Source organism: Mobula hypostoma, chromosome 13 (assembly GCF_963921235.1).
Source record: "Mobula hypostoma chromosome 13, sMobHyp1.1, whole genome shotgun sequence".
Taxonomy (NCBI): Eukaryota; Metazoa; Chordata; class Chondrichthyes; order Myliobatiformes; family Myliobatidae; genus Mobula; species Mobula hypostoma.
In genome coordinates, this window is record NC_086109.1 from 58,388,204 (window position 1) to 58,406,399 (window position 18,196).

Consider the following 18,196-nt stretch of genomic DNA (forward strand, 5'->3'; position numbering starts at 1 on the left):
GGAAGAGATTGCAGAGCCTCTGGCTAGGATCTTTATGTCCTCGTTGTCTACGGAAATGGTACCGGAGGATTGGAGGGAGGTGAATGTTGTCCCCTTGTTCAAAAAAGGTAGTAGGATTAGTCCGGGTAATTATAGAGAAGTGAGCCTTACGTCTGTGGTGGGAAAGCTGTTGGAAAAGATTCTTAGAGATAGGATCTATGGGCATTTAGAGAATCATGGTCTGATCAGGGACAGTCAGCATAGCTTTGTGAAGGGCAGATCGTGTCTAACAAGCCTGATAAGAGTTCTTTGAGGAGGTGACCAGGCATATAGATGAGGGTAGTGCAGTGGATGTGAAGGTTCCTCACGGTCGGCTTATTCAGAAAGTCAGAAGGCATGGGATCCGGGTAAGTTTGGCCAGGTGGATTCAGAATTGGCTTGCCTGCAGAAGGCAAAGGGTGGTGGTGGAGGGAGTACATTCAGATTGGAGGATTCTGACTAGTGGTGTCCCACAAGGATCTGTTCTGGGATCTCTACTTTTTGTGATTTTTATTAACGGCCTGGATGTGGGGGTAGAAGGGTGGGTTGGCAAGTTTGCAGACGACACAAAGGTTGGTGGTGTTGTAGACGGTGTAAAGGATTGTCAAAGATTGCAGAGAGACATTGATAGGATGCACAAGTGGGCTCAGAAGTGGCAGATGGAGTTCAACCTGGAGAAGTGTGAGGTGGTACATTTTGGAAGGACAAACTCCAAGGCAGAGTACAAAGTAAATGGCAAGATACTTGGTACTGTGGAGGAGCAGAGGGATCTGGAGGTACTTGTCGACAGCTCCCTGAAAGTTGCCTCACAGGTAGATAGGGTAGTTAGGAAAGCTTATGGGGTGTTAGCTTTCATAAGTCGAGGGATAGAGTTTAAGAGTCACAAGGTAATGATGCAGCTCTATAAAACTCTGGTTAGGCCACACTTGGGAGTACTGTGTCCAGTTCTGGTCGCCTCACTATAGGAAGGATGTGGAAGCATTGGAAAGGGTACAGAGGAGATTTACCAGGATGCTGCCTGGTTTAGAGAGTATGGATTATGATCAGAGATTAAGGGAGCTAGGGCTTTACTCTTTGGAGAGAAGAAGGATGAGAGGAGACATGATAGAGGTATACAAGATATTAAGAGGAATAGATAGATAGAGTGGATAGCCAGCACCTCTTCACCAGGGCACCACTGCTCAATACAAGAGCACATGGCTTTAAGGTAAGGGGTGGGAAGTTCAAGGGGGATATTAGAGGAAGGTTTTTTACTCAGAGTGGTTGGTGTGTGGAATGCACTGGCTGAGTCAGTGGTGGAGGCAGATACACTAGTGAAATTTAAGAGACTACTAGACAGGTATAAGGAGAAATTTAAGGTGGGGGGTTATATGGGAGGCAGGGTTTGAGGGTCAGCACAACATTGTGGGCCGAAGGGCCTGTACTGTGCTGTATTATTCTATGTTCTTTGTAAAGGGGAGCTGTGACAGTTGTGCTGTTGAGGTTAGGACGTGCTCAGCCTATTGTACTATAGGTCACTGGACCCTGTACTGTGTGGTACACTAGGGACAGTCCAGGGTTGTGATTTGGTGCCCAAAGGTAGACAGAATGGAATGCTAGTTACTGAAAAAGCCATGGCTGAAAGGGCATGTACTATAGTCTTCGCTGTTCCCTGCATTGCTCTTAGAGTTGTTGGATGATGAAGATCACATCCACTGTCATAGTTACTTGTGGAGCTTCCAACAAGGTGGTGTTCAGTTGTGGATACTGTCAAGATCACGGCTCAGACTTACTGCAGACACTGGAAATCAAAGCGACCCACACAAAGTGCTGGAGGAACTCAGCAGGCAAGGCAGGAACTATGGAAAAGAGTAAACAGTTGACATTTTGGGCCAAGACCCTTCATCAGGACCTGGCCTGATGAGTTCCTCCAGCCTTTTGCATGCATGGTTCAGTTCAGTTGGATGGGTGACTAAGGGCATCCGTGGATGACGGGCTGTCCCATGTCGATGGTTCCCGGAATCGAATGTCCTTGCAAGCAGGAGGCATCAATGTGCTCGGAGTTTGAGTCTGCAGTTTAGGGTCCTGTCATCAGCTAGTCCATGGTCGCTATTGAAGATCGAAGCTTGAAGGTTGATTGGAAGTCTGGAAGTTGAAACCTGGCTGCTAACACATCGGTTACCACACAGACTTTGCAGAGCAAGGCAGGGAACTGGAGAACACTTGCTGTCCTACACACACAGGGACACATGGGCTGGCACAGGCTCAAAAGTCCTTACTCATTACCTCCTTTGTGCTTTCCACCCCCCACCCTTCCTTTACTCCTCCCGCCCTTGATCTCAGTCTGCCCTTGTCCCCACACTCACTCCCCTCTCTCGCCCTTCATTATTTCCTACACTTGATATCTCCTCACCTCCTTTTCTCTCTTCCTTCTGTTCTTTCTCCTCTGCACCTTCTGTGTTCTCAGCTTGCTTTCAATCAGCCTTTAATATGGACTTTTCTAGGAGAGATGGAGGACTATCTCCTCAAATTTGGCTGCAAACCACCTCCCCTTCTGCTAATTGACTGCTTGGAAACTGTGATCTGAGCCAATGGAGCAGCAATACCCCTAACTCCAGCGAAGGTTGCCTCTTGGTCCCAATAATTTTCTCAACCCTTCTGACCACAAAGCTGAACCTCATCCCCCACAGGCTCCTGGCTGAGGTGAGATAATACATAGGACAAATGGAAAATGGTTCAGTCTCTGTTGTCTCTGCTCCAAGGCCACTCTTACTCCCAGCTCAGTCAGTGAATTGTAGAGGATACTTCTGCAGTTGTACGTTCAGAGGCCAAGCCCCAAGCCATTCATGGCTTGTTCATGGAAGCATTTTAGTAATTGAAGCTGACACTGAAGATTCACAATTTTCTGTCTATACTTCTTGCTGCCTCAGTAGTTGGCATATTCGAAGACCCCAACAATGCTGGATATTCTCTTAGTCATGGAGGGATAGGACACTACAGCACAGAAAATGGCTATTCGGCCCATCTAGTCCATGCTGAGCTATTAATCAACCTGCACCTGGACCACTACCCTCTCATCCAAATTTCTCTTAAATGTTGAAATGGAACCCAAACCCACCACTTGCGCTGGCAGCTTCTTCCACACTCTCACCTCCCTCTGAGTGAAGAAGATCTCCCTCATGTTCCCCTTAAACATTTCACCTTTCACTCTTAACCCATGACCTCTGATTGTAGTCCCACCCAACTTCAGTGGAAGAAGCCTGCTCGTATTTACCTTATCTATACCCCTCAATTTTGTATACCTCTATCAAACCTTCCCTCAATCTTATACAGTCCTGGGAATAAAGTGCTAACCTGTTCAATCTTTCCCTGTAACTCAGGGTCTCAAGTCCACGCACTATACTTGTAAATTTTCTCACACTCTTTCAATCCTGTAGATAGGTGACCAACACTGCAAATAATACTCCAAGTTAGGCCTCACCAATGTCTTATGCAATTTCTTCATAACATCCAAACTCCTGTGCTCAATACATTGATTTGAGAAGGCCAATGTGCCAAAGGGTTTCTTTATGACCCTATCTACCTGTGTCGTCACTTCACAGAATTATGGACCTGTATTCCCAGAATCCTCTATTCTACGGCACTCCTCAGTGCCCTAATGCTCATCGTGCAAGACCTACCCTGGTTGGTCATCCCAAAGTGCAACACCTCACACTTATCTGCGTTAAATTCTTTTTCCCTCTCCCATCAAGGCAGAAGGTACAAAAGCCTGAACGCACGTACTACCCGGACAGCTTGTACTTCGCTGTTGCAGGGCTATTGAATTGTTCCCTTGTACTATAAGGTGGGCTCTTGACCTCACAGTCTACCACGCTATGATCTTCCATTTTATTGTCTACCTGAACTATACTTTCTCTTACCTGTTACTCGTTGTGCTACATTCTGTTACTGTTTTACCTTGTACTACCTGAATGCGCTGTGTAATGATTTGATCTGTATGAACAGTATGCAAGGCAGGTTTTTTACTGTACCTCGGTATATGTGACAATAATAAACTAATTCTAATATGAAAGTCCCGTACATATATACAAAACCAACTTCAGACATGATCCATGATGTGACCCTAGATAAAGTGGACTACTTGCTGTCTCTTAGGAGCCATTCCTTTTGGAAAAACAGATAATTCACTGCTGTCTTCACTGCATGAGGGCAGCTTCTGGCTGCTGGAGGAAAAGGTTAAAGGTCAAGACCTAACGCTGGCAGGAAACTTATGGGCAGCAGTGATCGCTTCCAAAACATGGGCTAACTACAGCCCACCAAGATACCATCAATGTTGGCTCCAAATTAAACTCCACTGGCAGGATAAGCTAAACAAGCTCAGCACCTTTCCCCACACCAGAACCTCCAGCTACAGGAAACCAAGTCATATCGTTCACATCCCCAATACCAGACTCTATTCTGAGCTCCTCTGCAACATCATATTACTGAGTGGAGCGAGCAAATGATTCCAGCATGATCTCAAAGCCTCCTTGGAAGTGTGCAACATCTCTACAGCTGTTGGGAATCTCTGGCCCGCAACTGTTCAAAGTAGAGAAACCTCTGCCAGGCTCTACAAGAGCCACACTGGGTTTATCAGTCACTTCAGAAGCAAGTATCCTCAACCCAAGGGACCATCGAAGAGAAGAGAAGGCTGAAAATACCTTAATTTTGCTGCCAGCTGTAGTGGGGCGACCTTTCTTTTCGGCTTGCAGACTTTCGGGAAAAAGTGCACGAATGAAGGGGCTGTGAAGCAGCAACAAATCAAATTAGCATGCAGGCAAAGCAACTTCTTCACTCAGCTCAAAACGCAGCATGCTCACACTAAACCAGCCCCCCTTCGACTTACAGCTCACTGCTCTGCATGAGTTCAATGAGGTCGGTGAAAAGAACGTCTCGATTCCGCTCGCAGAATCCCTCCACGTTGTAGGACACCTGGGCGGGAAGGGAAAATTCAATGGTCTGAACACTACTTTCCCATTCACATGTCTAGCAAGAATTATTTTCAAAACATTTCCACTAACAGTCACAGCAGAGTTAATGCTAGAGAAACTTATTCTGATCTTCAGAATAAACCAGACATCTGTTTCCTCAACCTGACCCTCTAGAAGAATGAAGTTAACAGATAAACACATATTTCCCATTATTCACAGCTGTATACAAACGCAAACCATCTCAGATTTCTTCTGAGTAAATAGAAAGCCAATGCATCAAACAGAATTTGATGCAGATAATGCAAAACTGATGGTGCAGTGGTGCAGTCAGTCAGGCCACAGCCTCACAGTGCCAGAGACCTGGGTTCAATTCTGACCTCAGGTCCTTCAGTGTGGAGTCTGCATGTCTCCCCTGGGGGGATTTCCTTAGGGTCCTCCAGTTTTCTCCCACAATCCAAAGACATGCAGATTCTTATTAATAATTGGCCACAGTAAATGGTCCCTAATGCAGGGGTTTCCAACCTTTTTTCCCCCCCATCATGGAGCCCTACCATTAACAGAGGGGTTCATGGATCCCTGGTTGGGAACTACTACCCTAACGTCTAGTGTGTGATAGAATCTGTGGGGGGGGGGATGTTAATGAAAGTGTGGGGCAATAAGAAACTAAATATAATTAATAAAAATGGGTGGTTGATAGCTGGTAGGGACTCAATGGGCTGAAGGGCCTCTTTAGTACTTTTATGTCTCTATAATTGTTTGAGAATTCCTGTCACTCCTATTCTACAGATTTCAAGCCACATACACCTTCCTTGTTACGTCCAGAAAGATCACCCTGCTTTGTTAGGTTGCTGCAATGGAAAGGGGTCAAATGTTGAGAGAGCTTGCACTGTCTGCCTGGAATCAGTGAGAGTGGCTGGTGGCCAACACTCTCTCAGCAATTGTGATCAAAGACTGAGTGCTTTCCCAACCCTCTTTGAATGTTCAGCTTCAACTAGAGGAGGAAAAGGGTCCACATTCACATTTGGAGCCAGCGCTCCAAACCAGATTCCCACAGGGACACTAATCACACGAGTCAGCTTAGTCAGACGATCACAGATGGTTGTTGGTGAATGGAAGAGTGAAAGGGCAAAGTAAGATGTTAAGGAATATAGCGAAGGCTGAAATTATTTGTGTTGACACTGAAAGCTTATTTTGATCGTTCAACTATAAAGCTGTCAATGCTGTAGCAAGTTTATTTGTTTCTATTATTTATTGAGGTATAGCGTGGATACGCCCTTTTGGTACTTTGAGCCTCCCTACCAGCAATCTCCGAATTTAATCCTAGTCTAAGCACAGGACAATTTACAATGACCAATTAGCCTACCAACCGGTATGTCTTTGGACTGTGGGAGGAAACCGGAGCACCCGGAGGAAACCCACGTGTTCACGGAGAGAACGTACGAACTCCTTACAGGCAGAGGTGGGAAATGAAACCTGGTCGCTGGTACTATAAACCGTTGTGCTAACCACTACACTACCGTACCACTCCGAGTCTAAATGACTATAAAATAATATCAGAAAATAAAAACGTATACAATTAAAAAGTTAATTTAAAGTAATGAGATAATTTAAGGTAAAATAAGAGGAAAACTCTTACCATTCTTGTTCTTTAGGTTGGGTTTTTTTTATTAACGTAAAGGGGGTCTCATCAGAGACACAGGTTTTACAAGGTAATACAGGGGAGACTGTGGAGAACTGGCTTCACCATTGGATTCCAATTGGAGCCAAGCCCGGAGACAGATAGGAACAGGAAGCCTAGCCATGTGATCTTAGACTTACTAATATTGCAAAAAAATGAATGAGAAATGATTTGTGGTAACAGATTTACTGCTTATAGCTGCAGTTCCTAGCTTTTCTAATCCAAGTTGAAAGCGTTTCCCAAAACTTGGGTTAACACTTTTGGTCTAATTGTAATACTGATTGTACAACTGTTCTGGAGTTCTTCCAGCGAGTCTTAGTGCTTTGTAAATCATACGATGTTTCCTCAACAACTTTTAACCTTTTCCTGGTATGTAATGTCTGCAGTATATATTGTCAACAAATTAATTAGTCAAACACAGGACTGCTACATCCTATTAAAACAATAGCAATGTACTAGATAGGAGTGACCAGAGGGAAATCTAATCTTAACACCACCACCAAATAACTTGTTAATAGACATCGTCTTAGTTGCATTCTGCTTTCTAAATCACACAAGCGGGAAGGAGTCTGAAGACTCAGTGAAGAGTCGGTGCAGATTAGCAGTGAGGTTGAAAAGGGTTTAAGCAGGTAATGATAGGCTTGGAGTTTGCAAGCCTGGTATGGAGTGAAAACCACAGCAGGTAAAGAATTCCACGGATTTAGGGTCCTGGGAAAATGAAGAAAGTGGGGTCCTTCATCAGATTGGAGATCATGTGCATGTAAGCCAACAGGACTGGGCTCCACTCCTCTTGCAGCCACAGACTGGGAATTTCCTTGGGAAAACATGTTTGGAATGGAGCTCAATACCAAATTGATATACAATGAATGGAGGGGCCACACAAGGTTTGGCTGGTGTTCTTCATCAATGTTCTTTCTACTTTGTAATGACCAGTGTAAGCAACAATCTTGTGTTGTGCAAGTTTTTGCCCAGTAACAACAAGACGTTTGCAAGTGAATTGCCAAGATCGGAGAACAACTCAACCTAACCATTTGGATAGGCATATGAAGAGGCAGGATATGGGCCAAATACAGGAAATTTGGACGAGATGCGTGGACACTGCGGTCAGCATGGTCTGGTTGGGCTGAAGGGCCTGTACCTGTGCTGTATTGCCCTGTGACACTAAAACCCAAACCCGTTGTCACTATCGGCTTCGGTTCTAGATGGAGTGGTGGCTGACCTGGACCTCCTCTGAGCTGCTCAGAACCCGATTCCCATCACAGGGCAGTATTACCAACTCTGATCACAGTCACACAGAGACTCGTAGGCATCACATTCCAGTGTGAACTTTTTCCCCTTCATTATGCTTGGTTACCTTGCCTGCGTAGTGGTGAATGATGAAGCCCTGGTTCCAGCTGTTGAAGTGCTCATGGGTTCCAATCTGCATCTGCAATTTCTGGAGCAAGGTCTGATCTGCTCCTTCTCCCGTTGCGTGCATTGTTGCACAGACGTCATCCAGGATACTTAAAATGCCAGGTGGGTTCTGTCAAGCAGTACAGATTGTTACAGTCAGTCCAAGACAAATCAAGATAGGCCGTAGTGGTGAGTAAATTCCTTGCATTAATTTTGCAAGGAAAACTTACTGCACAGAGTTAATAGCTCACAACATTGAAACGAACCGAACTTCTTCACAATGCAAACATGAGGAAATCTGCAGATAATGGAAATTCAAGCAACACACATAAAAAATGCTGGTGAATACAGCAGACCAGGCAGCATCTCTAGGAAGTGGTATGGTTGACGTTTCAGGCCAACACCCTTTGTCAGGACTAACTGAAAGAAGAGATAGTAAGAGATTTGAAAGTGGAAGGGGATGGGGGAGATACGAAATGATAGGAAAAGACAGGAGGGGGAGGGATGGAGCCAAGAGCTGGACAGTTGATTGGCATAAGTTGATTTTCTCTCTCTTTTTCTCCCTTTGTCCCTCTTACTATAACTCCTTGCCCATCCTTTCCCTTCTCCAGCCTGGTATCCCTTTTGCCAATCAACTTTCCAGGTCTTAGCTCCATCCCTCCCCCTCCTGTCTTCTCCTATCATTTTGGATCTTCCCCTCCCCCTCCCACTTTCAAATCTCTTACTACCTCTTCTTTCAGTTAGTCCTGACGAAGGTGAACTTGTTCACAAAACTGTTCTGGAAATGTTTACAAGAAGTCACCCAGACTTACTCATTTTAAAAATTAATCTGTCAGCTTTTCACTACTTTTAGTAATATATTTCACAGTCCTATAATCTTTGATCAAAAAAGTGCACATGTCCATATTTCTTTTGATACATTGCTGTCCATTTTGAAGAAAACTGCCTGCTCAGATGCAGGGATCTCTCTGTGGCACAGAATTCTTCCGACTACTGATGTTTATTGTGAGGCTTGTGTTCAACAGAGTCTCCGACATCCAGCAAATGCGATGTCACCAAGCTGTCTGATCACTGAGGAATTCTTGTGGACCACAAACCAGGAAGGAAACTGTACAATCTTTAATGAATATTTTACAGAGTGGAAAACAGTCCTTGCATAAATACCAAAGATAGATAAAAGTCCATGTTTTGAAATATTTATTGAAGGGGCTTGATATCCACATAATAAAATTGGATTTTCCTATGGGGATAAAATTGTCCAGTACCTTAATGAGATAGGACATACTACAGAAGATTATGAGGCGTTGGCAACTTTTTTCCCTCTCTCATTCTCTCTCATCCACATTTTCATAAGGAAGAGATGATTCCCAAGATGAAAGCTTTATAAAGAAGGTAGCAGATTGGAAATCCCTGATCAACACAAGGCAAAATGTGGCAAGATTTTGGAAGCTGAATGTAAGGAAAACAGCAGGATCATCGGTGAAATTGGCTTTGCAGATCTCAAAACACCTTCATGGTCATTTTCAAAGCTCCTTGGAACAGCCCAACATAAAAGAAAGGCAAATATGTAAACTTTAAGGCAGAGGCATTCAGAAATCACAGATCTTGTGATCTTTTCTTCAAATGTACACCAGCAAGTCCAAAAACAGCTACATGATCACTTTGATCAATTTGTACTAAAATGAACTTTGTTTTTCTTTGTTCTGATTGTGTTCTTCATGTAAATTGTATATAATTTATGTTTTATTTGCGAATGCTACCTATAAGATGCTGTGTACCTGTGATGTGGCAGCAAGCAAGTTTTTTTTATATTGCATCTGTGCATACGACGATAATCTCTGACTGACTGGGTAAGGTACTACAGACATTGGTAAAAGAAACTACAAAGGATGGGTGGGAGCCAACAGTCTGAAGACACTGTAATTTTGGGAAGAATGGATGCATTAAGCTCTTTTGGTACACAACTCATACGTAGAAGCACAGTTTAAAACTAATGGGACAAATTCTGCTGTATAATCTTTGTTGATATCACATTGTCAAACTGACAGCAACATCATACTCCTGCAATGAACTCCACATGCATGGAAATCCCAAGGCTTCCATTATGATTAAGTGATCCTCTAACAGGGTGGGCTCATTGTCGGTCTCACCACAATCAAAGGAAATCAGTGAACTGGCAGAATTTCACAGCTGAGAAATTAGTCCAACAAGCATCTGGTTTTATATGCAAATCAGAAATAAAAGCTTTTTTTTCCAGATGCTAACACAACAGAAACCACTTCCTGACTAACATGAAACAGGACTGGAAGTTTCCAGCTGTGATTTAACTTGGCTCAGCTGACATCACTTGCTTAGTCAATGATGTCACGAAAGCACATGACACTCCTTTCTACCTTACTGACAGAACATGATGCTCTAATTTGCAAATGACCACCTCATTATTCATTAGAAGCCTGCAGCGTTATCAAGGATCTGTGAAATAAAGGATCTTGAACTGGAACACTGATTTATAGCCGATTGTTTTTACCTTCCTACGTTTCTAAATGCTCTGCATATTTCACATGCCATTGCTGGATTTCACAAATCATTGGCTCAACCCTCTAAGAGGAGAAATTCTTCCTCATCACAGTCTTAACTGCATGCCCTTATTCTGTAGGTGGCTGAATCAGAATTAAAGTTCAAAGTAAAATTTTTACAATCTAAAGTGCAAAAAAACTCAAATAATAATAATTAATAAGCAATAAACATCAAGAACATGTGATGAAGAGTCCTTGAAATTGAGTCCATAAAGATGTGGGAACAGTTCAGTTGTAGAGTGAGAGATTTCCCCCTCTGGTTCAGGAGCCTGATGGTTGAGGGGTAATAACTGTTCCTGAACTTGGTGGTGTGGGTCCTGAGACCTCTGTATGCTCTTCCAAATGGCAGCAGTGAGAAGAGAGCATGGCCTGGATAGTGAGTGTCTGTGATAATGGAAACTGCTTTCCTGCAATAGCATTTCACGTAGATGTGCATAATAACAGGGAGGTCTTCGTCCACTAGCTGAATGTTATTAATGAGGGACTGCACTGCATCTACTAATTTTGTAGGCTTTTCCGTTCAAGGGCATTGGCACTTCCATACCAGGCCGCGATGCAACCAGTCAGTGTACTCTCCACCGCACATCTATGGAAGTTTGTCTAAGTTTTAGCTGGTACTCTGAACCTTCACAAAGCTCTAATAAAGTAGAGGTGTAGCTGTGCTTTCTTTGTAATGGTACAGAGGATAGATCCGCTGAAATGATAATGCTGAGGAATTTGAAGTTGCTGGCCCTCTCAGGTTTAGTATCACTGGCATCTGTTGTGAAATTTATTGTTTTGTAGCATCAGTACATTGGAATACACATTCAAAAACTGTAAATTACAATAGAAATATATTCAAAATAAATTAAAAGAAATAAATAATGCAAAAAGAGAAAACAATCGTGAGGTGTTGTTCACTGTCTGTTCAGAAATCCGATGACAGAGGGGAAGAAGCTGTTCCTAAGAATTTGAGTGGATGTCTTTAGGCTCCTGTACCAACTCCTTCAGAACCCCTGGTTCAGAAACTCTCCAACAAAAGGAAGCATCCTCTGTTTAGACCCCTATGAATCTTATCTGTGTCAGTAACATCAATCCTAAGTTCCAATAAGTGGGGTCCCAACCTGTTTACCTTAGATATAAGCTAAATTGGAAATATTACAAAAATATACCTATAATACTGTGATCTTTGCTGATGAGCAATGAAGCAGGGGAAATGATTAAATGTTTTGTACATCAGTCTTAGTACGTGTAGAAATCAGTTCAAATACTTACAACTTTGTTCTCTATAAGATCACAGACTATTTTGTTATTGAAATATTCAATTGGTGTCCATTTAATTCCCTCTTGAACATATTCCTCCTAAAGGGGGAAACAATACAACGACCAGTTAGCTACTGTACAAGGGTTAATAAGGTGCAAGCCCTTTCCCAAGAGCAAAATCTGTATGAGTGTGAGTGAGAGAGAGAGTGAGAGAGAGAGAGAATGAAAGAGAGAGTGAGAGTGAGAGAGAGAGAGAGAAAGAGAGAGAGTGAGAGAGTGAGTGAGAGAGAGTGAGTGAGAGAGAGTGAGAGTGTGAGTGAGAGAGAGTGAGAGTGAGAGAGTGAGAGAGAATGAGAGTGAGAGTGAGAGAGAGTGTGAGAGAGTGTGTGAGAAAGAGAGAGAAAGTGAGTGAGAGAGAGAGAATGTGAGAGAGTGAGAGTGAGAGAGAGTGAGTGTGAGAGTGTGAAAGAGAGAGAGAGAAAGTGAGAGAGAGTGAGAGTGAGAGAGAGAGAATGAGAGTGAGAGAGTGAGAGAGAGTGTGAGAGTGAATGAGAGAGAGAGTGAGAGAGAGAGAGAATGAGAGTGAGGGAGTGAGTGAGAGTGTGAGAGAGAGTGAGTGTGAGAGTGTGAAAGAGAGAGAGAGTGAGAGAGAGTGAGAGTGAGAGAGAGTGAGAGAGTGAGAGAATGAGAGTGAATGAGTGAGAGAGAGTGAGTGTGAGAGAGAGAGTGTGAGAGTGTGAGAGAGTGAGTGAGAGACAGAGAATGAGAGAGAGAGAATGAGAGAGAGAGAGTGAGAGAGAGTGAGAGAGTGAGTGAGAGTGTGAGAGAGTGTGTGAGAGAGAGAGTGAGAGAGTGAGTGAGAGAGTGAGAGAGAATGAGAGTGAGAGAGTGTGAGAGTGAGAGTGAGTGTGAGAGTGTGAGAGAGTGAGTGAGAGAGTGTGAGAGTGAGAGAGAGTGAGAGTGAGAGAGAGAGAATGAGATTGAGAGAGTGAGTGAGAGTGTGAGAGAGAGAGAGAGTGAGTGTGAGAGTGTGAGAGAGAGAGAGTGAGAGAGAGACTGAGAGAGAGATTAAGGAGTGAGGATACTGGAGATCAGAGGGAGAAAGGAAGATGGTCATTTGGGCTGGTGGTGGAGTGGGAGGGTGTAAAGGAATCTTTGGTCATCAGATTATTGGGAAAGGCATAGTTGGGAGTGGTTTCCTGTGGGATAGAGCCAGGTACATTAAGAGGCCCTGGAGCAAGCTCCATGAGTAGACCTGCTTCTACAAACTCCTGTACTGGTATTTTGTTGCATATTGCATTTTTAGGATCCTGTGCATCACTGCATGAGATGCAGAGGAAAGAAAATGTTCTCAATTTTCCATCACATTTAATTTTTCATTGAAGTGGAGTCATACAGTGTATAAAAAGTATGACGTTAGGTGATCCGGTTTCCAGGCTTCTCTGTTTAATTGGGGTAAGGGTGTCAGATTGGGCATGTCTCAATTATATGCTTGGAGGTGAGGAAGATGAAGAGTGTTTACACTAGGAAGCTTACATTCGCATTTGATACTTGTAACAATGATTTGCTCTTGTTTGTTTTAAAGTCAGAATTAACGGTGCATTGTTAACATTTGTGAAAAGCACTGCAGATTTTAAAGTCTAAGATCTTCTTATGTTGATGGATGCAAGTTTAACCATCTATAAGACATGACAGATCACATTTCAAAGATATCAGTCAGCATAGTTAATGTAATGTATGCAACTATATTAAACACTTGTCTGCTGTTCTTTCTGCACTCATTTCAGACTCATTTCCAATTTACTTTTTTATTTGGAAAGACTTCAGTGTTAACGCTGAAACAACAAACACAAGATTTTCTTTCATTTTAACAACCTTACTTTCTCCATTCATGTTCGGTACACAAGGGCTGCCATTTTCTTACCCGCAATCCCCGCCACCGCCCCCCCCCCGCGCAAATGCTCATTACAGGGAAAGTGCACATTCCAACTAAATGCTTACATAGCCGAAATGAACAGAACCCAACATTCGGAATCAAGGTTTGATTTTGGCCGTTCTATCTGTCCTCTGCCCAGGGTCAGTTCCGTTTAAACTTTCCAGTGGGGGGGAGGGGGTCAGTGGATAGAGGGAAAGATGTAAATTCATACTGATATCTTCTCTTGCATACGAGGTTGGCACCAGTGTTCAATTATCTTGAAATTCTTTGAAGCTGCAAATAATTGTTGTTTAGGTAATTGAGATTTACGGCAAGCAAGCAGCTCCAGCCAGCTGAAATACAAAGCCCTGGTTCAGGCAAATCAGATAAAGAAATCTAACTTCACACTTCCAGTCTCAGATTTCAATCAAATTCCAGAGCAAAAATCAAAATGGACAGAAGTGGTGAAAATCGTAAAAGAATTATATTAGTAACAATGCTGAATAGGAGCATGTAACGTTTCAGAATAGGACAGTACCCCATCTAAAGTGCAAAACAAAATATTTCCAAGCTTAGCTTTGTGCTCATGCTATTAAAAAATCTACTGCTCATTACTCTGGGAGTGTTTCAGGAAGTATGACTAAATTACATGGAAACCCAATGTAATTATCACATTGCAAAGAATGGTCTATCCATGACAGGCCCCCCCCTTTGACATCCTCAATAAATTAAAACAGTTACACGTACCTGCTCGGCTTTCAGTGTGAGCTCAATAAATATCTGCTGGAGTTTTTCATTCACAAAGTTGATACAAAATTGCTCAAAGCCATTTTTCTACAAAATAAATAGAAGATCTTGAGAGCACAGACAGTGGTGATACATAACAAGAGCTTTTATTTAGTATCAGTGGCGGAACGAAACCCACACTTGCCTGACATTTCTCTGCTATCTTAGTGAAGTATTAAACCATTTTGAACATTTATACCAGATGTAAGACTAATGAGAGAACATGAGGGAGTCTGCGGATGCTGGAAATCCAAAGCAACACACACAAAATGCTCAAGGAACTCAATGGATCGGGCAGCATCTTTGGAAAAGAGTAAACAGGGCTGAGACCCTTCATCAGGACTGAAAAGAAAGGGGGAAGATGCCAGAATAAAAGGGGGGGGGGAGGGAAAGGAGGATAGTTCTAAGGTGATAGGTGAAGCCAGGTTGGTGGGAAAGGTAAAGGGCTGGAGAAGGAGGAATTGGATAGAAGAGGAGAGACAATAGACAATAGACAACAGGTGCAGGAGTAGGCCATTCGGCCCTTCGAGCTAGCACTGCCATTCACTGTGATCATGGCTGATCATCCACTATCAGTATCCAGGTCTAAGAGAAAGGGAAGAAGGAGGGGCACCAGAGGGAAGTAATAGGCAGGAAAGAAAGCCAGAGTGGGGAAAAGGGTGGGGGGGGGGGGAAACATTTTTTACCATAAGGAGAAATCGATAGTCGTGCCATCAGGTTGGAGGCTACCCAGACGGAATATGAGGTATTGCTTCTCCACCTGAGATTGGCCTCAGCTTGGCACAAGAGGCGGCTATGGAATGAAACATTGGAACAGGAATCGGAATTAAAATGCTTGGTCACTGGAAGTCCCGCTTGTGGCAGATACTCGACGAAGCGGTCCCCCGATTTATGACGGGTCTCACCAATGCAGAGGAGGCTGCATCGGGAGCACCAGATACGACAGACAACCCAGCAGATTCACAGCTGAAGTGTTACCTCACCTGGAAGGACTGTCTGGGGCCCTGAATGGAGGTGAGGGAGGAGGTGTATGGGCAGATGTAGCAGAAAGATAACAGTTGTCATCTGCTAATTTCCATTTGTTCATTTGTTTACAGGATGAGGTTGTTGCTGGAAAAGCTACCATTTGTTGCCAACTCCTAAATGGCCACAGAGATAGGAGTGAGCTTCTCTTTCTCTTCTCTCCCTTGTGCTGAATGTACTTCCAGGGTTGTTGGTTAGGACGTTCCACATCTCAGGCTCAGCTCTAGGTTACCCCGGTGGAGGGAATGATTTTTAAGGAGGTGGTTGGTGGACATTTGGTTTCTTCGTTCTGGGTGCTACGCACTACTTGACTGTACTCATCCAGCCAAGTGCTGAATCAGAGGCAAATTTTGCAACCTACATACTTTTATAGCTTGTATTTGTGTGCTGGCCCTGTTACTCTTTGCCAATAGTAATCTCAAATATGTTGACTATAGTGATCTCTGAGATAGCAATGCCATTGAATGTCAAGAGAAGACAGTTTCCTTCTTATTGAAGCCAGTCACTGTCTTTCAATAATGTGCTGCAAACATTACCAATTAAATAGCATTAATGGCAGGAGGCAAAGAGTGGGAATAAAGGAGCCTTTTCTGGTTGGCTGCTGCTAACGTAGTGTTCTACAGGGGTCTGTTGGGATCACAATGTTTTATGTTACATGTCAATGATTTGGATGATGGAATCGAAGGCTTTGTGGCCATGTTTGTGGGTGATACAGAGATAGGTGGAGGGGCGGGTAGTTTTGAGAAAGCAGAAAGGTTACAGAAAGGTTACAGAAGGACTTAGACAGATTAGGAGAATAGGCAAAGAAATGGCAGATGGATGGAGAGAAAATTCAAAAACCCGAGTTGCAAAGGGACTTGGGAGTCCTCATGCCGGGTTCCCTAAAGGTTAACTTGCAGATTGAGTCAGTGGTGAGGAAGGCAAAGGCATTGTTAGCATTCATTTTGAGAGGACTAGAATATAAAAGCAAGGATGTAATATTGAGACTTTATAAAACATTGGTGAGGTCTCACTTGGAGTACTGAGAGCAGTTTTGGGCCCCTTATCTTAGAAAGGATATGCTGAAACTGGAGAGAGTTCAAAGGAGGTTCACGAAAATGATTCTGGGATTGAAAGGCTTATCATATGAGGAGCTTTTGAATGCTCTAGGCCTGTCCTCACTGGAATTCAGAAAAAAATGAGTCGGGAACTCATTGAAACCCATAGAATGCTGAAAGGCCTCGATAGAGTGGATGTGCAGACAATGTTTTCCACAGTGGGGCAGCCTAAGACCAGAGGACACAGCTGCAGAATAGAGGGTCATCCACTTAGAACAGAGGTAAGGAGGAATTCGTTGCCACAGGTGGCTGTGGAGGCCAATTCGTTGGGTAAGTACAAGGCAAAGGTTGATAGAATCTTGATTGGTCAGGGCATGAAGGGTAGGAGACTGGGGCTGAGAGGGAACTGGATCAGTCATGATGAAATGGCAGAGCAGATTCAATGGGCCAAATGTCCCAGTTCTGCTCCTGTATCTTATGGTCTTATTCAAGTCTGAAAGAGGGATCAACATTTATAAAAATCTAATAGACATAATTACTTCACACATCCCACTGCACTGACTCACTCTTATTAGGGTCAAAAATTTGCAGTGGGTATGTTTTAAATATTTTAGTTGACATTTAAATTTTGTAGTTGACACTTAAATTTTGTAGTTGACACTTAAATTTTGTAGTTGACACTTAAATTTTCATGAATGAAACATGAAAAAAATAGCACAGAAGCAATTTGTAGTTTGCAACCTCAAGTCATACCTGGAAAATCTCAAAGCCATAGATGTCGAGGACACCAATGTTGTACTCATCATGGTCCTTCTCCATTGCCTTGTTAATGGACTAGAAAGACAAACGAAACCACAAGTTTGTATGTGAACAGTGGAAAGCAGTGCTGCCCTTGGCATAACCCTGGAGTGTAAAGCCTCAGTCAAATGCTAATATAAACAAAATGCCTTCACTGAAAGGGCAAAAGAATATCAAATTTCCCAAACGCCAATTTCAACCAAAGCTTTTAAAGAATCTTGTCACTGGAAGGCATTAAAATGTACATAAGTCAGTCATATCTTTTGAAAGTTGAGAACATTTTTGCTTGAAATGGTCAACATAGGGCCAATATGATGGAATCTTGATAAGGGACTGGTGAACCAAAGCTGAAGGAGAATGGATCAATCCATGTGCACAAACTGGAGTTAGATTAAAACATGCGTGTGCAATCAGTTCAGGTCCCTCTTCTCTCCATTTACTCTCCCCATTGCAGATAAATTCTACAGGTGCCAGAAATAGAGTCACAGAATGCTACAGCACAGAAACAGGCCCTTCAGTCCATCTAGTCTGTGCTGAACTGTTATTCTGCCTTGTCGCATCAACTTGCTCCTGAACCATAGCCCTCCATCCATATACGTATCCAAACTTTTCTTAAATGTTGCAATTGAACACACATTCACCGTTTCCACTGGCAACTTGTTCCACACTCGCTCCATCCTCTGAGTGAAGGTGGTCCCCTTAAATATATCATCTTTCAACCTTCATCTCTAGCTCTAGTCTCACCCTACCTCAGTAGAAAAGCTTCCACGCATTTTCTCTAT

At 43.2% G+C, this 18,196-nt stretch overlaps 1 protein-coding gene across 1 annotated transcript in view; it reads right to left on the bottom strand.

Moving 5' to 3' along the window:
• Positions 1-18,196, bottom strand: part of myo1ea (myosin IEa) — a 241,425-nt gene that overhangs the window by 79,970 nt on the left and 143,259 nt on the right. The window contains exons 11-16 of the mRNA XM_063065755.1: positions 17,370-17,450; positions 14,518-14,604; positions 11,868-11,954; positions 8,000-8,167; positions 4,883-4,968; positions 4,698-4,779 (exon numbers count right to left, since the gene is read on the bottom strand). Coding sequence (XP_062921825.1) covers positions 4,698-4,779; positions 4,883-4,968; positions 8,000-8,167; positions 11,868-11,954; positions 14,518-14,604; positions 17,370-17,450 — 591 coding nt within the window. The remainder of the gene's footprint in view (positions 1-4,697; positions 4,780-4,882; positions 4,969-7,999; positions 8,168-11,867; positions 11,955-14,517; positions 14,605-17,369; positions 17,451-18,196) is intronic.